Source organism: Asparagus officinalis, chromosome 2 (assembly GCF_001876935.1).
Source record: "Asparagus officinalis chromosome 2, Aspof.V1, whole genome shotgun sequence".
NCBI lineage: Eukaryota > Viridiplantae > Streptophyta > Magnoliopsida > Asparagales > Asparagaceae > Asparagus > Asparagus officinalis.
This window is the reverse complement of record NC_033795.1, coordinates 74,657,200-74,675,717: the sequence shown is the minus strand read 5'-3', so window position 1 is coordinate 74,675,717 and position 18,518 is coordinate 74,657,200. Positions and strand designations below refer to the sequence as shown.

General features: G+C 45.8%; 1 protein-coding gene across 3 annotated transcripts in view; it reads left to right on the top strand.

Annotated features, from left to right (window-relative positions):
- Positions 249-18,518, top strand: part of LOC109831621 (protein STRICTOSIDINE SYNTHASE-LIKE 10-like) — a 79,118-nt gene continuing 60,848 nt past the window's right edge. Inside the window, exon 1 of one of the 3 annotated variants that reach the window (XM_020398976.1) lies at positions 249-763. In XM_020398976.1, the coding sequence (XP_020254565.1) occupies positions 483-763 (281 nt within the window). In that variant the 5' untranslated portion in view covers positions 249-482. The remainder of the gene's footprint in view (positions 764-18,518) is intronic. The other 2 variants (XM_020398975.1, XM_020398977.1) reach the window with 2 other exon arrangements.

Here is an 18,518-nt window from a genome sequence, read left to right as displayed (position 1 = left end):
AAAGCGCAAAACTTTTTTTTTTGCTGTAAATGTGTTTGAAAATTGATAAAAGTTTCCCCACATTTTCACCAGCAATAAAGAAAAATGTTAAATTGCTTTGGGGCGCATTTGGTTCTTACATTTTGAAGGTGAAAGTGGGTAAAAGTCTGCCACAGGGTCAAATCTGTGACAACTTTTACCCCAAATCGCTCTAAAAAGAGGCGATTTGGGGTGAAAGTTGCCACAGATTTAATCCTGTGGCAAGCTTTCACCGATAAAATACCAAAACCAAACGCACCCATGGTGATTTAGCCTTTCCAAATGCTAAAGGGAGAGACGTGTCAATAATCCTTTCCCTCCAACTGTACACAGCTAGCAGTTCCATATTTGGCTGATACATTTTCGACCATCCAAATCTTTCCCATCAACGCTTACATAAATAGAAAGAAGACTAGCAATCTGGCATACATCAAACGTTGCAAGAAATTAGAAACTCCTCCAAGATGAGGATCAGTAGTAAGCTTCAATGCTTTCTAGCATCCTTCTCCATAATCATCTCTATCGTTGAGCGTTGCAACGCTTTGACGTCGCCGGCCATCATCGACGACCATTTATCGGCGACAGCGGCGATTCCGCTCCCTGCTGGTGTAACTGGGCCGGAGAGCCTCGCCTTCGACCCGGACGGCGAGGGGCCCTACACCGGCGTCTCAGATGGCCGGATTCTCAAGTGGCAAGGCGAAGAGCTTGGATGGATGGAATATGCTGTTGTTACTCCTCAGCATCTGTAAGTTGACGCAACTAGACAGATATAGATCATCACATCAAATTAATTAACACAGAAAGATGACAGTAACAGTTAACGTACAATATTTGGCTCCACGCATCTGTAAGTTGAGCTACTTTTTATCTCACCTCGCCCTCTAAATTATTAAATTCGTTGTTTGCTTACCGTCTGAACTATCATTTTAAGTACCTAATATCACTTTTAATTATATTTATTACTCTGAGGGCGTTTTAAATGAATTTGGAAGAGAAGTGGTAGTTGAGAGGGGTAAAATTTGACTATAAATAGCCTAGAGGGCAAGAAGGGACAAATTTGAATAGTCTAGATGGCAAATATGGACAAGTGCCATAAAGGTTTTTGAGGGTTTACTGCACATAGACCCCCTCAAATATCGTTGCTTTGTACTTATTACCCCTGTAACTCATTGTTGCAGATAGAGCTACTAGGTTTATTTATTGACTCTTTTACTCCCGATAAAATTTTGGCGGATATTATCCTTGATGCAATTAGTGAGTTTAACCCCAACAACTAATATCACAGCTTCGTTCAGCAAAGTTTATGTGTAAAAATGATGCCGGAATAATGAAAATCGAAGATCGGGAAGTTTGATGGATCAGACTTCGCCTACTGGAAGTCGCAGATGAAGAACTATCTGTACTAGAAGGATCTTGTTATGGTCAGTCACCACACCAAAATACAAGTATCAGAAGAATACATGCATAAGCCCAAGCGAGGTACGGTCCGAATCAACTTAGAGTCTCAAAAGCTCAGTCAGTGCCAAGTCTCTCGACTAGACGAGCAGACAAGGCTTATTCCGATCGACAGGTCATCATCACCGACTCGAAGAACGGGGGTCAGTCGCCTCCTCGCAATTAAAACAACTACTTGAGCAGACGACTCGACTACCGAGTCACCAGATCATAATGACGACTCACAGATCAACCCGCCTTGGCCAAAGGGATAAGAGCAGACCAAGATCGTTTCAGACGTCAATCGATACAACAGTACTGATTAGTCCCATCAAGATCTCCATTCTGACAACCCTTGTGCACCAGCCTCTTATTCGGCTTACAAGTCATTTCCCAGAGGATTGCTATGATGCTTCTCTGTGCACGAATGACTTCTCCTCCAATTCTCAGCCGCCACCTGGAGAGAGAAGGACGGCCACGCAGCCGACCTACCCTACACCATGCCTATTCTGACAAACCCAGAGCATTGAGAAGACTTTTCTCCCCTGACACTGAATGACTTCCTTCTCAGTCACCTGCCGACACCTAGAGGAAAAAGATGACTTAGCAGCCTGTCTGTTCACCTTTCAAACCACCTCCTGTGCGTAGTCAACAAAAGCCGAGGGTCAAACTCTCAGAGGCAAGGGGGCTATAAAAGGAGGTAAGGAAGGTAAAAGCAGGAGAGTTTTGGATCTCTGCTTCTTCTTACACCTTAGCTTTACTCCCCTTCGGGATCTCTTTCATCCAGAGCATTTTAATAATTCTAGAGGAAAACCCCCTGCAAGGACCTCAATGGCCCATGGGCCTCTCAACAATCCCTCCCCAAGCTCATCAACTGACTTGACCGTCGGAGGTACCACGGGAAAACTAGCCTCGTATTCCTACGATTCTTGCATGTGCAGTCTATCAGTCCACCACGCGAGCTCAGAATCAGGCATAAAGTCGGAGGAGGAGTCGGCCCCAACATTCATTCTCTTCTTCTTCCCTACCGTCACCAGGATCAAAATTGTATCCGACATCGGGAAACCCCCACTGACTGTTTGTTTACGAGCATCAACAGTTTGACGCCCATCGTGGGGCCTATTTTCTTCTCTGAGAAAAAAATACCCAATTCTAAGTCAGAGCCTGATATTGGTTATTCTTGAAGAGCAACGAAATTCCACCGTTCAAGCTAAACAAAGCCTGGAATCGCATCATTCAAGCTAAGGTGGACTAGCCTATGGTTATGAGGAGCTAATGTGGGTGTAGCCCTTGGAGGCTCCAGCAGCTTTCGGGGGGTATTTGCTAAGTAGAACCCCGAAAGCCCTCCTAAGAAAAGACACACCACTATGGTGCTTGTCTGGCTTGAGAATGAAGCACATGCTTCTAATTGCCACCACAGATGAAAAACCCCACCGCCTAGACAGCCAAGAGGCCTGGGGTTGGATCTCAAACAGAACCCCCAGGGGTAATGATCAGATCCAATATCGCTCAAGCTCTTGTTGGCAATGGCTCCCCCTAACAAGGAGCGGCGATCAAGTCTGTGGCAGGCTCCTCGGACCACCACCACCTTCAAAGGAGAGTCCTTCCTCACCAAGAGAGGGGTTGCGGGAAAAACTCAAGGGTTCGCCATCTGGTCTTCTCAAGAAGATTAATAGCTCTAGCCCCCAGCCCTTGTTCGAACCACCTAAAAACAAAATAAGAACCGGTGGTCGAAACATGCGACTCGCATCCCCTTACAAAAGAAGGCTCCTACATTTATAGGATGGTCCAGCCGTCGCTATCCCTGGAAACCTCAAGAGGAAAAATATAATCCCATCAAATTTGAGGGAACAAAGCGTCGACATGTGGGGTTCTCTCCAACAAGAAGCCCCCATCACAAAAGTTGCCTAGGCCCCCTTCGTCGAGCAACATCTTCCAAAAAGCGCAAACAATAGAATATCGCCTAACAGAACAACCGATGATGGACAAGCAAGATCTGTTGAAAATTGCCATGTCCACCATCGACCTGCAAGGATCTTAGCAAAACCTCTAAGCAGGTCCTTAGCCGATGAAATGGCAAATAAGCCAGCAACTCAACAACGCCTAAAAAGCAAAAAAGCTCACCATCAAGAGAAAGAGCAACCCCCAATTCTGGGCGTTCCCCAGTTTGGCAACTGTAGACTGTCTAAAAATCATAATAGATAGCTGATCCTCATCAAGCCCCGAAGATGGAAGTTACAATCAAACGACTTCCTAATCGCTGTATCTGCAACTCTGCAACCACTACAAACGCGGCCTCATTTCTGAGATGATTGATCTTGATGGCTGCGATAACAGCATGACTAATATTATATTAGCAACTATTAGAGATGCTGATGAGCAGTGTAATGATTTTAGAAATAAAAGGTTGGACTTAGTTGGTGAGTTGCTTGGTAGAGAGCTGTGGGCAAATATTCGTCTAAAAATCACTATAGATGTTTGATTCCCGTCAAGTTCCAACAATGAAAGCTACAATCAAATAGTTTTTGTGCCGACAAGCGAAAGCTGCAAATAGAGGACTTTTCACATAGATCAAGGAGTGTTACAATTCAACGATACTTCCGACAACTGATGAAAACTCTATTCAACAGTCTTCATAATCTACAGTGAATGTTACAATCTGACGACTTTCACATTCCACAACAGCTAAAGTTAGGATTACTGAACAACGGTCCTTGCAACGCTCTTAGAAGAGGTTACAGATCAACTAATCTCTTCTAAAATGCGGAAGTCATCCCCGCGTCACAATTTTGGAAAAGCAGGCGACCCCCGCGTTTCCAAGCTATAACAAGCCAAACGTGAGCGACCCTCGCGTTCATTAGTGTTCAGCCAACACCGACCCCCGCGTTTCCAAGCTATAACAAACCAAACGCGAGCGACCCTCGCGTTCATTGGTGTTCAGCCAACACCTAACCTCGCGTCTCATTTCTAAGAGGCGACGTTGGGTTCTGAACGCTAGATTGGGCGTTTGACTCGTTCGAATATGAGCCGAACAGTTTCAGAACTGTTTCCCCACGATCTGAGGAAATCACGCCCACTTAGGAGCGGATTTAGAGGACAGTTATAACCTCTTATCCACCTATAAAAACTCAACAAACTCAACTGAGTGAGGGGCTGGCTCTTTGGTACGAAGAAGCAACAAATTAGATCTTCAGGATCTCAACTGCACAGAGAGGCGTGAGAGAGACAAAAATCCTTGGAGATAGGATTTTTGAATCAAGTCCAGAAGATCAAAACCGAAGGGATTCTTCAACAACAAAATATATGCTTGATCATTAACCGAATTTTCGGTTCTAACAACTCTATTCACAGAGTTCTAACTCATTCAGAGTTCTTAAACTCGTACAAGAGTTACTCATAAAACTTTTCCACAGAAGTTCATCGTTCCCACGAGATAAGAGACGATCGGATCGTCAACGGAGAGAAATTTTGACGCGAACAATCGAAGGAGGCATTCCATCGCTACCTTGAAGAACCCAGTTTTAAACAAAGTAGAGAACCAAATTCGTTCTCTTCTCTTTTGTAATCGAATTGTAATCGGAATTAAAGAAATACAAGTTAATTTTCTTTTGTTCTCTTCATTGCAAATTTTCCAACATACAAAAGATGGCGACTCCGCTGGGGACTAGCTTTTCCGATGAAGAAGTGGTGGCGCAGTCCGACGTCCACCTCATGGGAACGACTGTAGAAACTCTCGTCGTAGAGTTTGATCAAGCAAAGTACGAGGAGGCATTATCCTTAGGATCGCTTAGCCCCAAGGCTAAACGCGATGTCCGTAAGATCTCCAAGGAGATCAACTCTGTTGTTGAAACGCCGAAGAAAGCCCTCTCCTTCGGCCAGGAGCTTAAACTAGCTTTGATGGCTGAAAAGTCCACATCCGCGTCAGCACGACGTGCTTCAGGCCACAAACGGCCTATGGAGGAGACAAGCTCCGTAAACGTCAACGACGCTGCTGCTAAGGCTTTGAAACAAGCCAAGAAGAATGCCGCTCGCAGACGGAGAAGATCCATACGACGAGCACACTTGCGTGAAAGCCGAATGATGGCCCAACGCGAAGATCGCGTTTCTGAAATTTTGCCCGAGCCTAGCGTTCCAAAAACAGAACGTTCGCTTCGTAGCAATGAGCCCGATTATGAGCCTCGGCTGATACAGCTGAAACGCGACCCTGAATGGCGCGTTGTTCCTTCAAGATGCAGCCCTCAGAAGGAAGCTGCCAAAGACAAACGCGGCTCTCACGTACGCGTTCAAAAAGAACATGACTCTCAGAAGTCTGTTCCACCAACTAAACGCGACCCTCAGGGGCGCGTTCAACCAAAACATGACCCTCAGGGGTCTGTTTCATCATTTAAACGTAGGCCTCGGCCTAATGTTTACAAAACTAAACGCGACCCTCGCGTTATTCTTCAAGAACGCGACCCTAGCGTTGTTCTTCAAGAACGCGATCTTCAACAGGTCCGCCAGGTTCAGAAAAGCCAGCGTGGTTTCAAAATCCATGTTCGACAAGAACCAATTTTACCCACCCAAGGGCAGGGGGTTCCATCTCCGCCTCCACACCCGGGGAAAGTTTCCTCCCAAGTTCCTGATCTGCGGGAATTATTGTCGAGAGGAAAACCAAGAGTACAAGCACTCACTTATGCCAATGTGAGAGGCTTATATCGGCAGTCTTATCAGAATGCCATTGTTGTGCATCCACGCCTCGGCAGTCTGTGTTCGACAGGTTGACGAATGTCGTTAGGCTTGCCAAATGACAACGCCGATACAAAAAGAAGACAGCTAAAGCGGAATACCCCGAGGTCATCATCAACATGATCGGCAGAGGAAAAGCCTCGCATTCCGATTCCGACGGGTCGCAAAGAAGTCATTCCCCAACTGTTAGGGAAATTTGTGACCAATTCGAAGGAGTATATCGGAATACTCGGACTCGGACAGGAGATATTCGCCCGGTTAACTATCAAAAGTTAGCCAAAGGCATTATAACAAGTGATGAACATTCGGCAATAGCCGAATCTCAATCTTCAAGCTCTGTCGGAGCACAAGAGGTTTCATTCGGCAATAGCCGAATCTCAATCTTCAAGCTCTGTCGGAGCACAAGAGGTTTCTGCTTACATGGCGGAAAACCCCGAGGACATAGCCAAAAGAGTGGACGAACATCATGTCATGCTCCAGATGCAACAGGAGACACTTCTCCAATTAAAGGAGATGTTGGCTCAGCTTCTCGCTGAAAAAGGCCAAAAACCCGAGTCTTTCCGGAGAACTATGTCAAAGGGAAAGCAGAAAGTGCACGAACATTCAGATCGTGAGACTCACAACTTGGATTCATCTTGTGAAAATGAGAAAGAGGTGGAAAAAGAGCTGTATCCCCAGTCCGCTAAAGTGGATGAACTGGAGGCTCGCCTCAACGCAATTGCCAATAGAAGCGAGCTCCCCCCAGTCCGCTAAAGTGGATGAACTGGAGGCTCGCCTCAACGCAATTGCCAATAGAAGCGAGCTCCGTAAAGAAGGAGTAGTGCGGTCTTACCCTGCTGAGTGGGATACGGCTCCCTACCTGCCAAAGTTTAAGGCCCCTACCTTGCAACCGTTCGATGGCACAGGATCGTCGAATCAACACATTTACTACTTCAAATCCCAAACTGGAGATGTGGTAGCGAACGACGCCATCCTGACCAGGCTATTCATCGGTACCCTCAAGGGTGTCGCTTTCGAATGGTTCATGAAACTGCCTGCCGGATCTATCCAGAAATGGGTAGACCTGGAAAGGCTATTCTTGGCTAGGTTCTTCGAAGACGACACAGAGGTCTCAGTCCTGACTCTTCTCGTCACTAAACAGAAGAAGGGAGAATCCATCAAGACCTATGTGGAGAGATTCCGCAGCATGGCGTTGCGATGCCCTTCAGGTATGACCCAATCAACTTTGGTTGAAACTTGCAGGCACAACTTGCAGACCCAACTCCTTGCTCAGATGGGGGTAGCGGAGTGTCGCTCCTGGAGAGAACTAGTTTCACAAGGAGAACAAGCTGAAGAGATAGTGGCGCGAGTTAAAGCTGAAGAAGAGCCGCAACCTAAGCCGTAGCAGCAACGCAACCAGAACAACGCCCAGCGGTTTAAGGGAAAGGAGACTTTAGCAGCTGACTACACGCGAGTGCCACCGCCTACTAAGCAAGGCAAGGCGCCAAATCAACAAAGAGCGCCCAAGCAGTATTCGTTTAACGAGGAGCATGTGGATACCTTATTCCAATTGCTCCGAAAGAACAACAAACTGCAGTTGCCTGAAGTCAGGAAGCCTGATGAAGCAGGGAAGGTGGATGACCCCAACTATTGCCGTTACCACAGGTTCCTTGGACATCCTACCAGAAAATGCTATGTCTTCAAAGATATTTTGCAGAATTTGGTAAATGCTAATGTGCTCACTTTGAAACCCGAGCAGAAGACCGTATCCACTAATATGGTAGCGGTCCAATTCGGTGATTTTCCTCCAATAGTAACTGTGAATGGCGTTATTCCCATTCGTAAGGGAGAAATGCACTTGAAGAATGCTGACTTGTATAGTCAGAAAGATAGGGGGTTGGTACCCCTCACCACCCCAAAAGGGGAAATCATGTGGGTCCACCCTGATCTACTAGGAGATCAACAATGGACGAACACCTCGTCCAAAAAGAAGGGAGGCAAGGCTAAGTCTTCCAATATGATTAGCCCCTCCATTATTGAAAATGATGATCACCTCAAACCTCTTACTGATTCAGAAGAGGAGAGGATCGCCCTGGCAGCATACCCAGGAGACAACCCTGGCACTCGGTCAGGAAAAGCTTACTTGAGGGATTACAGCCAGAACACTCAAGAGGTTGAAGAACAGCCCCAAGACGCTGGGGGTTCTGTCCCGAAAAAGCCAGTTGATAAAGGAAAACAAAAGGAGCTCCGGTTCAACAAAAATCTCCACCAAGAATCTGGAGAATCAAGTGCTCCCTTCCAGTTCAATGTTATGGCACAGCTGGCCAACATACCGGCCAGAATTACTCTATATGAACTTTTGAGGCTGTCCAAAACTACCAAGGAAGCTCAAAAGGAGCTTCGATTCAACAAAAACCTCCACCAGGAGTCTGGAGAATCAAGCGCTCCCTTCCAGTTCAATGTACTCTATACGAGCTCCTGAGGTTGTCCAAAACTACCAAGGAAGCTCTGATCGAAGCCTTAAGGAATACGGAGAGCTTCATCACCCAAGTCACTCCAATTCCCGAAGCTTCTAAAGATCAAACTTGTCGGCAATGTCTGCAAGCGGCGAGGAGTTTACCCTGCATATCATTCACACAGGAAGATATGCAGGTCAAACATAAGCACGACAGACCGCTGTACTACACGGGATATATCGGATCCTCCAAAATCAGTCGTGTCCAAGTAGACCCAGGCTCAGCACTCAGCATCATGCCTTATAGGGTCATGCAGGTCTTAGGAATTCCTATGCATCGACTGAACACTACTCAGACTATCATCTTCGGGTTCAATGCTAATAGCACTCGGCCCCTGGGAAAGATCAAGCTCAGATGCCAGATCGGGGATCTTAAGTCCGAAGTGAATTGTTACATCATAGATGCGGACACGTCCTACAATCTTTTGCTAGGACGACCATGGATACATGCAAACCGTATTGTCCCATCTACACTGCATCAGGTCATGAAGTACGCCAACAACGAGGGGGAAGTCCGAACCTTAATTGCGGAAAAATACCCCTTCCGAGGAGCGGAAAACTTTCACACCAACTCCGTCTTCTATCTGGAGTCCCAGGAGAAGGAAGATGTGGACAGCGGTAACGAAGCTGATATTGAACCAGATCCTGATGAAGATTGTCCATGGGAGTTAAATTTCGATGTAATGGGTCAGGATGAGAGTAATAATAATGTACTGAGCGAGGGCGAGTGGTGAATTAATGAAGATTTTATTTTGGCGTGCTTGTCTGATGTCTCCTCTAAAAATAAACAAATTGAGAATGATCTTAATGCAAGTACCAACCCATGGCACGTACTGTGCACAGAGGCCTCGTTCACTTTGCCAATTCAGTCATCCTTCACTTCAGATGAAGAAGTAGAAGATGCACGGAAGGCTTTCTTCAAAGTCCCATCCAAAAGGAAAGGGCAGAAGCCTATCTGTTTTGGTAAAGTCAAACCTGAACCACTCAAACAAGGAAGTTCAGAGGAAGACGACGGAGTTCCCCAATTCCATTATCACGAACCCAATTCTATACATTTAATGAAACAAATGGGGTATAACTTTAATGAGAAACAGGGTTTGAACTTCGGGAAAGGAAGACGAACACCGATCCGAATGTCTCTCACCCCTGAAGGAAAACCTCCGGATTATTATCAAAAAACCGGAAGAGGCTTAGGTTATGTCACAACTCCCCCTGCCTCAGAAAATGAAATCAGTAACTATCTGCGTCAGAACCATTCATCCGGAACATCTTCTTGGGAATCTGACATCAGTGTCAGACCCTTCTTTAAAAATTTGACTGTGAACATGGTTTCAACTAGTCATCCAGATGAAGATGCAGGGGGTGACGAAGAGTTAGTCGAATCAACCGACGATCCTTGGATCAAACGTCTTAACATCTTGTGGGATATGCGCTTCGAACAACGCGAACCACCCACTAAAGATAAGGTGATCCAGGTCAACATGAGAGATGAATCTGACCCCAAGCCTATCTTTATAGCCGAAGATTTATCATCATCCGAAAAAGAGGACCTTATATCTCTCATCAGAGAATATATAGATGTCTTCACTTGGAATTATGAAGATATGCCTGGCCTTGACCCGAAGGTTGCCATGCACCGTCTTAACATCGATCCGGATGCAAAACCCGTTAAACAATAACAACGCAGGTTTCGTCCAAAGATCATGGAATCAATTGAGTCAGAAGTTAAAAAGCTTATAGACTCAGGTTTCGTTAGGGAAGAGCAACATCCGAACTGGGTGGCCAACATTGTCCCAGTACCCAAGAAAAATGGTAAGGTCCGTATATGCATCGACTTTCGTGACCTTAACGTAGCCTGTCCAAAGGACGAGTTCCCGCTTCCTATCATAGATGTTATGATCGACAACACCTGCGGATATGAAAGGATGTCTTTCATGGACAGATTCTCTGGATACAATCAGATCAAGATGCACCCGGAAGACGAGAAACATACTGCTTTTAGAACACCCCTGGGGGTGTATTGCTATACAGTGATGCCCTTCGGCCTGAAAAACGCAGGTGCGACTTATCAACGTGCAATGAACACGATCTTTCACGAACACCTACGAAAGAAGATCGAGTGCTACGTTGATGATATAGCAGTAAAGAGCCAGTGTAAAGGTGATCATCTTACAGATCTGAAAACAATGTTTGAGATTATGCGAGCACATCAGCTGAAGATGAACCCGACAAAATCGTTTCTTGGAGTATCGAGCGGAAAATTCCTGGGATTTATTGTTACCTCCAAGGGAATTTCTCTTGATCTAGAGAAGTGCGTGCCATCCAAGACATGCTGCCTCCGAAGAATCTCAAAGAGCTCAGAGGGTTGCAAGGTAGACTGGCCTACATCCGAAGATTTATATCGAATCTTTCAGGGCGTTGCCAACATTTCTCTAAGCTCATGAAGAAAGGAGTATCCTTTGTCTGGGATGAAGAGTGTCAAAAAGCATTCGAGGAGATTAAGAGATATCTCACTCAACCGCCAGTTCTCGTGGCCCCGATATCAGGAAAATCATTCCTGTTGTACATGAGAGCCATGGACCATTCTCTTGGGGCTTTGTTAGCCCAGAACAACGATCAAGGTCAAGAGCAAGCCATCTATTACCTGAGCAGGACTATGATGGGAGCTGAACACCGATATAATCCGGTCGAAAAAGAATGTCTCGCCTTGGTATTCGCAATTCAAAAGATGCGATATTACCTAGTTGGACAAACCATTCAGGTCATCTCTAAGGTGAATCCCTTGAGAGTTCTGATGACGAAACCATCATCTCTAAATTGCCGACTTGCAAAGTGGGCTATTCTCTTGTCACAATACGACATGCAATTCATGCCTCAAAAGACGGTCAAAGGTCAGGCACTGGCAGACTTCTTAGCCGACCACCCAGTATCGGGAACGTCTAAGTTGTATGAAGAATTACCTGACGAAGTCGTTGAAGCTTGTGTCACCCAGGAAGCTACGCAAGTGTGGAAGTTATTCTTCGACGGCTCGTCTAGAGCCAACCCTCATGGAGCAATCACCGCGGGAGTAGGAGTAGTATTAATCTCTCCAAACGGTCACGTAATCCCAAGGGGGTTTTCCCTAATCGAACCTTACACTAACAATGTAGCCGAGTATAATGCTCTGCTATTAGGAATGCAATTTGCTGAAGAACTTAATATTCAGCACCTCGAGGCCTACGGTGACTCTCAACTCATCGTTAATCAAGTCCGAGGGGAATACGAAGTACGTCATGAGGATTTGATCCCATATTACTTCGCAGTGCTAGAGCAAGCTCAAAAGTTCGAAGGTTTCTTTATCGAATATGTACCACGAGCTCAGAATGCGTACGCAGATGCTTTAGCTTCCTTGGCAACTTCATTAGCATTGCCACCGGAGGCTGAAACAACGATTCCAGTTGCGGGATGGAAACTATACTTTTCCAAGATTCCTATGGAGGAAAGTTCAGATAACACAACGACAGGGGAAGTCTGTACAACCTCTATCGAGTTTGAATCTAGGGATTGGAGATTCCCATATATCGATTACGTCCTGTACGGAATTCTGCCTGATGACCCTAAGGAAGCGACCTCTATCAAACAAAAGGCCCTCCGATTCTATTATGATGCAGTCTCTCAAGTCCTGTATCGTAAGTCACATGATAGAATTTTGCTTCGATGCCTTTCTCAGAAGGAAGCAAGAGAGGCCCTCAAAGAAGCTCACGACGGAATGTGTGGAGCTCATCAGCCCGGAGCTAAATTAGGGGATCGCCTCTGACGAATCGGCTATTATTGGTCAAAGATGTTCTCAGATACAGTTGACTACGCTAAACGTTGTCACGCATGCCAAATTCATGGGGACTTCATCCACCAAGCACTGGGTAACTTACACCCCACATCGGCGTCCTGGCCCTTCGAAATGTGGGGTATGGATATCGTGGGACCAATTTCCCCTCCGACGTCCAAGGGACACCGGTTCATTCTAGCTGTGACTGACTATTTCTGTAAATGGGCGGAGGCAATCCCATTGAAAGAAGTCAAGACTTCAAATGTGATCAAGTTCATCAAACATCATGTCATCTACCGCTTTGGAGTCCCGAGGCGAATAGTTCATGACAACGGGACACAATTCGTCAGCTTTGGGTTTCAGAGATTTTGTGACAAATTCAGAATCCAAAGTATCGCATCTACGGTGTATTACCCACCAGCAAATGGTCTTGCAGAGGTTTTCAACAAAACCATAGTGAAGCTTCTCAAAAAGTTTGTTTCCAAGAGCCGGCGCGATTGGGATGAAAGACTTGGTGAATGTCTGTGGGCTTACCGTACGACGGTGAGGACCCCTACAAGAGCTACACCATTCTCTTTGGTATACGGCTGCGAGGCTGTATTACCATTAGAACATTCTCTTTGGTATACGGCTGCGAGGCTGTATTACCATTAGAAATCCAGATCCCTTCTCTGAGAGTGGTTATTACAACTGGACTCACAGAAGAAGAAAAATATCAGCGACGTCTGCAAGAACTTGAAGCCTTAGACGACAAACGACTTCAAGCTCAGCAGCAGATTGAGCTATATCAAGCCCGTATTGCCAAAGCCTATAACAAAAAGGTTAAGGAACGGATTTTCAAGAAGGGCGACTTAGTTTTGGCCAACAGACGACCCATGGTGATGACACACAAAACCAAAGGGAAGTTCAATCCAAAATGGGAAGGACCCTTCGTAGTAGAATCAGTCTATTCAAACGGAGCGTACCGCCTCATCAATCAAAAAGGAGACAGGCTCATGATGCCAATCAATGGGAAATTCCATAAGAGATATTTCCCATAAATCATGTGGCCCCCTAAACCCGGCTAAATCAGGCTGGGGGTTGCCTATTCCTAGTGTAATTCTATCTTGTATTTCGTCATGTTAACACTACACCTCTGACGATTGAAATTTCTGGAATTATTCTAAATAATCAATAAAGAGAATTTCGATAGCATTTGCATTATTTTTTATTGTCCTGAATCAGATTTCAACAAAAGAGATGATGAAAGCCAAAATGATATCATTTTCATTCAATATTGTTAATTTGGATACAAAACGAAGATAATCGAAATGAAAATGATACAAACTTATTCCCTACGCTAAAAGCAATTCAAATCCTAAGCGTTGGGGCCCATCAGCCTAAAAGACTTGAGCTTAGACTTCAAAGCCAATATTTTCTCCTCACGAGCCTTTTTGACTTCTTCTGTTATCTTGTTTTTGAGTTCCTCTTCATTTGGTGCTGCTTCTGTAATCTCTCGCCTAATCTTATTGGCAGCCACAAGTTCATCGCAATACCCTTTGAAAAGCCCATCGCAGTAACTAACCCTTTGAAAACTTCCATATCACCAGCTAGCTGAGCATTTATCTGAGGTATCCCAACACCAGCACGAGTAAGTTCTGCTGCAGTATCCCGGAGACCCACGGCAAAATTGCCCATGTCCCCTTGGACTTGGAGATGTTCATCACGCAGGTTGGTGATACGAGATTCTGTCTCAGACAGACTTTTCTGAAGAGCCTCTTGGTGTTGTGTTTTTAAAGCTTTGGCCTCAGACAGACTTTTCTGAAGAGCCTCTTGGTGTTGTGTTTTTAAAGCTTTGGCCTGAGAAAGAGCCTGGTCCACTTCTGGCCCTATATCGTCGCGCTGCAGCATTGAAAGGAATTCCAATTCATATTCCAAAATAATGATGCTCTCGTGACAATGTTCAGTCCACAATGCATTCCCCTGGTTCCTAATCTTGGCAAGACACTCCAGCAGATGGGGTTCAAAGACTTTGAAACTCACGTCCCCGAGACTAACGACATCGATAGTCATTTGCATCCAGTACTCTAATTGTTCGATGAGCTTCCTCAAAGTTTCCGAGCTTGGGGGTGGAGCAGTCGGCGGATAAATAAAGCAATTCGCGTAATCAATGCGAGTGAAGGTGTGCGCAGCTTCAGATGATAACTTTTCGGTCGTATTCGGCACTGAGCCTGAGGTAGTCAGTTCCTGCTCATCTGTTGTAGTTTCAAGGTCGGGAGGAGCAACTTAAGGTGCGACAGCCTCTCTGTTCTCGGGAAGTCCAACAGGTGCAGACTTCATCGCGTCCCCCATTAATTTAGCCCTCTTGGAGTTCTTGGCGGGGACAGCCTTTCTCTTGCGAGTTCTCCTGTCATATTCACCTTCCTCTGCCACAGTAAGGGCCCTCTTCCCCGATCTCAAAGAACGAAGTTCAGGAGTAGGGGTCTCTACAGGAATTCCCTCAGCCACCTTATCTTCAGGAGCAGGAATTCCCTCAGCCACCTTATCTTCAGGGGCAGGAATTCCCTCAGCCACCTTATCTTCAGGAGCAGGAGTTCCCTCAGCCACCTTATCTTCAGGAGAATCCGCAGTTGGCAACCCTTCTTCAGTCCCTGCATGAACCTCTTCCTCAGAAGGCTCAATGGTAGGCAACTCCTGTGAGGCTTCAGCTGTTCCGGCCACCTCTTGTTCACAGGAAAGATACTCCTCTATCCCTGGCAAACGACTCTTGGCAAAACGACTTCTCGATTTATATAATTCCCGAATCTCGCTTATGCATGAAGTATGAATATCATATTCTGAGATTCGAGAAACTTAATCAAACCAGTTGCGAAAGTCCGCAACGGTAGAACAACCAGGTGGTGAATTGGGTAAGGTAAAGTGTGCATGAGTCCCTCCGGCAGAGAAGAAGAACCACGCACGAGCCCCTTCGTACAGATTCCTGATTTGGGCCAATGCCGGATTGGGATTACCGACATAAAGTTGATCATATCCGAATTGTCTGGCGAATCTAGAAGGTGTGTAAGGCTCAATGATACACTTCTCCTTCAAGCGGTACACCAGATAGCCTAAACGGATCATGAGAAGCCATCTGAAAGTGCCCTCCTCTAATGAAGATGAACCCTCAAAAAGGATGTCTGAAAAGTTGCCATTCTCTTTAGCTCCGTCAAAATTAGGGGCACAACAAAAAATTTTATAATTGTCTCCCCGAGACAAAAGCTGTCGAGCCCTGACTATATAAGAATTAGTCCACGTGGCCGACTCCAACCTCTGTACAAAGGGAACATAAGCATCATCACCCTCAGATACTCCCGTCATCAATGAAGGGCAATGCAATACGAACCAGGCCACCAAATACGTATACGGCATTGGTACACGTGGTGGAGAAGCCTTCTTAACCTTCTTCCTGGCAACCTTAACGCCCGGGGCTCCGAGAAGTTCGGAGGTCAACGTCCGTAAGCCGCTCTGCATGCAGCTTACCATAGCAGTGAGAAGACTCACAGGTCTCCCATGCGCTAGCAAAACAGCTGGGTACACAACCTCAGCTAATATTGCCTCTACTAGTTTCGACGGTACTACGCACCGTTTCAACCAAATCATGAAGAAGCCTGCAAGAAGAGCCGCGTCAGAAATAGGAACTGTGGCTTGATGGTGGAAACTCTCAAAGTCAACACCAGCCTCAAAGTTATCCTCTGCAAGCTCTGTCTTGTAAGTAGCGCTGGAAGCTTTAATTCGGGTTTTAGCATCCTTAAGAGAAATGGCTGCAACACGAGACACAGCTATGCCTTTCCGGTTCAAGTTCTGAAAAAGGTATTCCGCCCACGCGGTATGCATAATTCCTCCTCCGCGCATTCCGATGACTTGAGCACATATATGGAAGTGACACATCAACTCCCAGAAAGTAGAATAGACTTCTGGATGCGCCGCCCTCAACAGGGAAAGATCCTCGGTGGTAGGGATGAATTCTTCGTACGGCATTTTACCCAACGGCAACCCCGATACCGCTTGCATCTCGTGTAGAGCAAAACCCAATTCCCCTATGGGTGTGAAAAATGTGCAGCTGTCGGGGTTATATTTCTCCAATATAGCGAAGAAATTATGATGGCTTTGCACAACCCCCCGTCGAGTAGCTAGAACAGGAATTGTGAGACCTGATTGAGCGAGTGACTCCTTAAGCTCCTCAAGAACGAAGTCAACCATACGGGTCCACCAACCTTCTTCTCCGGAACAAACCCATCCTGGGGACCTGAACATTTGGGTAGAGAATTCACCCTGAGCTGCAATGAACTGACGAATGAAGACATTCGCTGGACGCGGCATCTCCGAAATGAGATCCTTCTTCTCGAATAAGCCGGGTCTTAACCCCTTGAGTTGTCCCCCGATTTGTGTACGAGCCCGCCGACCAAATCCAAGCGACACATTCTCTTTCTCTTTAACTATGTCGAAGGTCAAACCCCGACGACAGCTCACATTCAAGAAGTAAGAGAGTGGGTACATCCTCTTCATGTTGGGGAGGAATAAGAAGCGATTATTAACTCTCCGCAGCAACTTTGAGTCCTCCACATGTATAAGATGGTCATCGATTGCTATACGATCTCCGAATATGAATGCTGGTTTGGGAAACTGAGCATGACCAATCGGGGTCTCCATGTCCAAGTCAGTGATTAAAATTCTGAGAGTAGAGCATCGGGGGAATTTAATTATCTCCGTTCACTCCGAATCAGGGAAAGTGCACAGTGGAATTCTGCCCTGAAGACTGAAGACTTCATTCACGTCAGGACCGCCGATATATCCAAAATGATGCTCTTGTGAAAGCAGCACGTTTGGAAGAAACACTGCACAATCAAAAGCAGAGTTTAGCAGCTAGAAGCAAGCTATTGACATAAAGACAAGTCTGAAACACAAAAGGTTAAAGTCTCCGTGTCAGGATCTCAAACGCGATGGTCGAGCCTCGCGTTAGAAATCTCAAACGCGAGGGTCGGACCTCGTGTTGAAAAGACTCAAACACGAGAGTCGAAACCCACAAGAAGTCCTAACCCCGCGTTTTCATCAAACAAAAACGAGTCATCTTCCTCATTGTCAAGAACCCATCTAGGGTTTTCAAAGAAACTTGCCAAGGCAAGTTATTTGGGCCAACACTTACCACGACAGGGAAGCCCTTGTGACGGCGATGATGACGACGACGTTCCCGCACGAACAGGAACACCGCCGACGTCCTCAGCCGAAGGCGTTTCAGAAGCCGCTCCAACGACTTTCTTGGAATCGGAATCCGTTCTCCGAGGTGCCATCGATGCAGTCGATCAGGAGAAACTCTTTTGAACAAAGGAGATGAAGTTCGTCGGAGATTTCGTCGAAACCAAACGAGAGTTCTCGTTCTTGGAAATAGCCAAAAGTGGAAAGAGTCGAATGACTCTTGACGTGACCACTCAGGTCTATTTATAACAGCCATCTAGCTGTTAAGATGGTTCGGGATTCTGAGAGAATCCCAACCGTTTTATATTTTAAAACGTAAATCTTTTACGTTTTTAGATAAAGTCAGTTAAGACTTTAATCTCAACGCGAAGTTCACACCCGCGTTCAAACGCTAGGCTCAGACCAGCGTTATGAAGGTTCTTAACCTCGCGTTTCGTACCTCAAACACGAGAGTCACCTTAGCGTTGCAACTTTTCCAAATGAAGAATCTACCCTTGATACTTATCCTCTAAAGTTCATGGATTCTTTCAACAAAATGTTTTTAAAAAAAAAACTCTGTATCTCCTCAGATGGTCATCACCCCAACAGAGATTGAATTTAGTTATTATCACTACCAATATGACTACAATGCCTCTGCAAAGGTCCATTTATCGATTCTCATCAATAGAACGATAAATCTCCAAAATCATCCAAATCCTGGTTAATTGATCAACTCTCTTCAGCAGAATATCAAATAACCAATCGACCTAATTCTTTTCGGTGAGATGATAAAATCTTCCAAATCTCGTTCAAATCACAAGTGATACACTTCGTCGCCCTGATGATAAAACA